General features: G+C 65.1%; 1 protein-coding gene across 1 annotated transcript; it reads left to right on the top strand.

Annotated features, from left to right (window-relative positions):
- Positions 1-21: 21 nt before the first annotated feature.
- Positions 22-887, top strand: LOC104543414 (solute carrier family 43 member 3-like; the record flags this gene model as incomplete). Its single annotated transcript, XM_010188021.1, has 4 exons — positions 22-68; positions 155-231; positions 335-427; positions 744-887. Coding segments are annotated over 4 exons (361 nt in total), but the record flags the coding sequence as incomplete, so codon positions are not given.
- Positions 888-906: the final 19 nt, after the last annotated feature.

The raw sequence follows: 906 nt of genomic DNA, 5'->3' as shown, positions 1-906 counted from the left end.
ACCACTGTCCCCATGTCTCAGCTCCCTCTACACCGGTGGGACCCTGCTCGTCGCCTTCTCCACCCCAGGTGAGACCCTGTTGGCTTTGGGAGCCCCAGGGGAGGGGGACCTGGTGGGGACTCCCCCTTGTCGCCGCTGACCCCTGTGTCCCCAGAGCTGGCAGTGCTGCTCTTCCCGGCCATGTCCATGCTGTCGGTGGGTGGCATCCTCCTCATCCTCACCAACATGCAGGTGAGTGTCTCTGGCACCCTGACCCCCCAGCCAGTGGCTGAAGCACCCTGCCTGGCCCTGGGAGGGTGTCCTGATCGTGCGGGGGGTTTCTTTTCTGTGCCAGGTGGGCAACCTCTTTGGGAAGTACCGCTCCATCATCATCACCCTCTACAACGGGGCCTTTGACTCCTCGTCTGCCATCTTCCTCATCATCAAGGTGGGCGCAGGGGGAGAAGGGACGCGTGGACGTGCTGGGGGGTGGTGCTGGGTGCCCCTGGGTGCCTGTTACTGGCACAGACATCATGGGGAGGGCTGGGGATGGAGCTGGGGATGGAGCTGGGGACAATTGGGCACAGTCGAGGACACAGATGGGTCACAGCAGGGGACATACAGGGGGACGCAGTTAGTGGCATGGCTGGACCTCAACGGAGCCATCTGTGGGGACGCAGCCAGCACCTGAGCAGGGCTGTGGCCCTGCGGTGGTAGCCAGGGTGGCGATGTCAACCTGTCCCTGTCCCTGTGGCTGTCCCCAGGTGCTGTACGAGCGGGGGCTGTCCCTGCGTGCCATGTTCCTCTTCCTGTCGGCCTGCAGCGCCTGGCACCTCCTGCGCACTCTCTTCCTCATGCCCCGCACCCGCATCCCCTACCCGCTGCGCCCCGCCTACGACTATGGGTAGGAGGGGGGCCTGCCCACCC

This window comes from Mesitornis unicolor, unplaced genomic scaffold (genome assembly GCF_000695765.1).
Source record: "Mesitornis unicolor isolate BGI_N332 unplaced genomic scaffold, ASM69576v1 scaffold42917, whole genome shotgun sequence".
NCBI lineage: Eukaryota > Metazoa > Chordata > Aves > Mesitornithiformes > Mesitornithidae > Mesitornis > Mesitornis unicolor.
The sequence above is the reverse complement of the archived record's forward strand: the minus strand, read 5'-3'. Positions and strand labels throughout refer to the sequence as shown.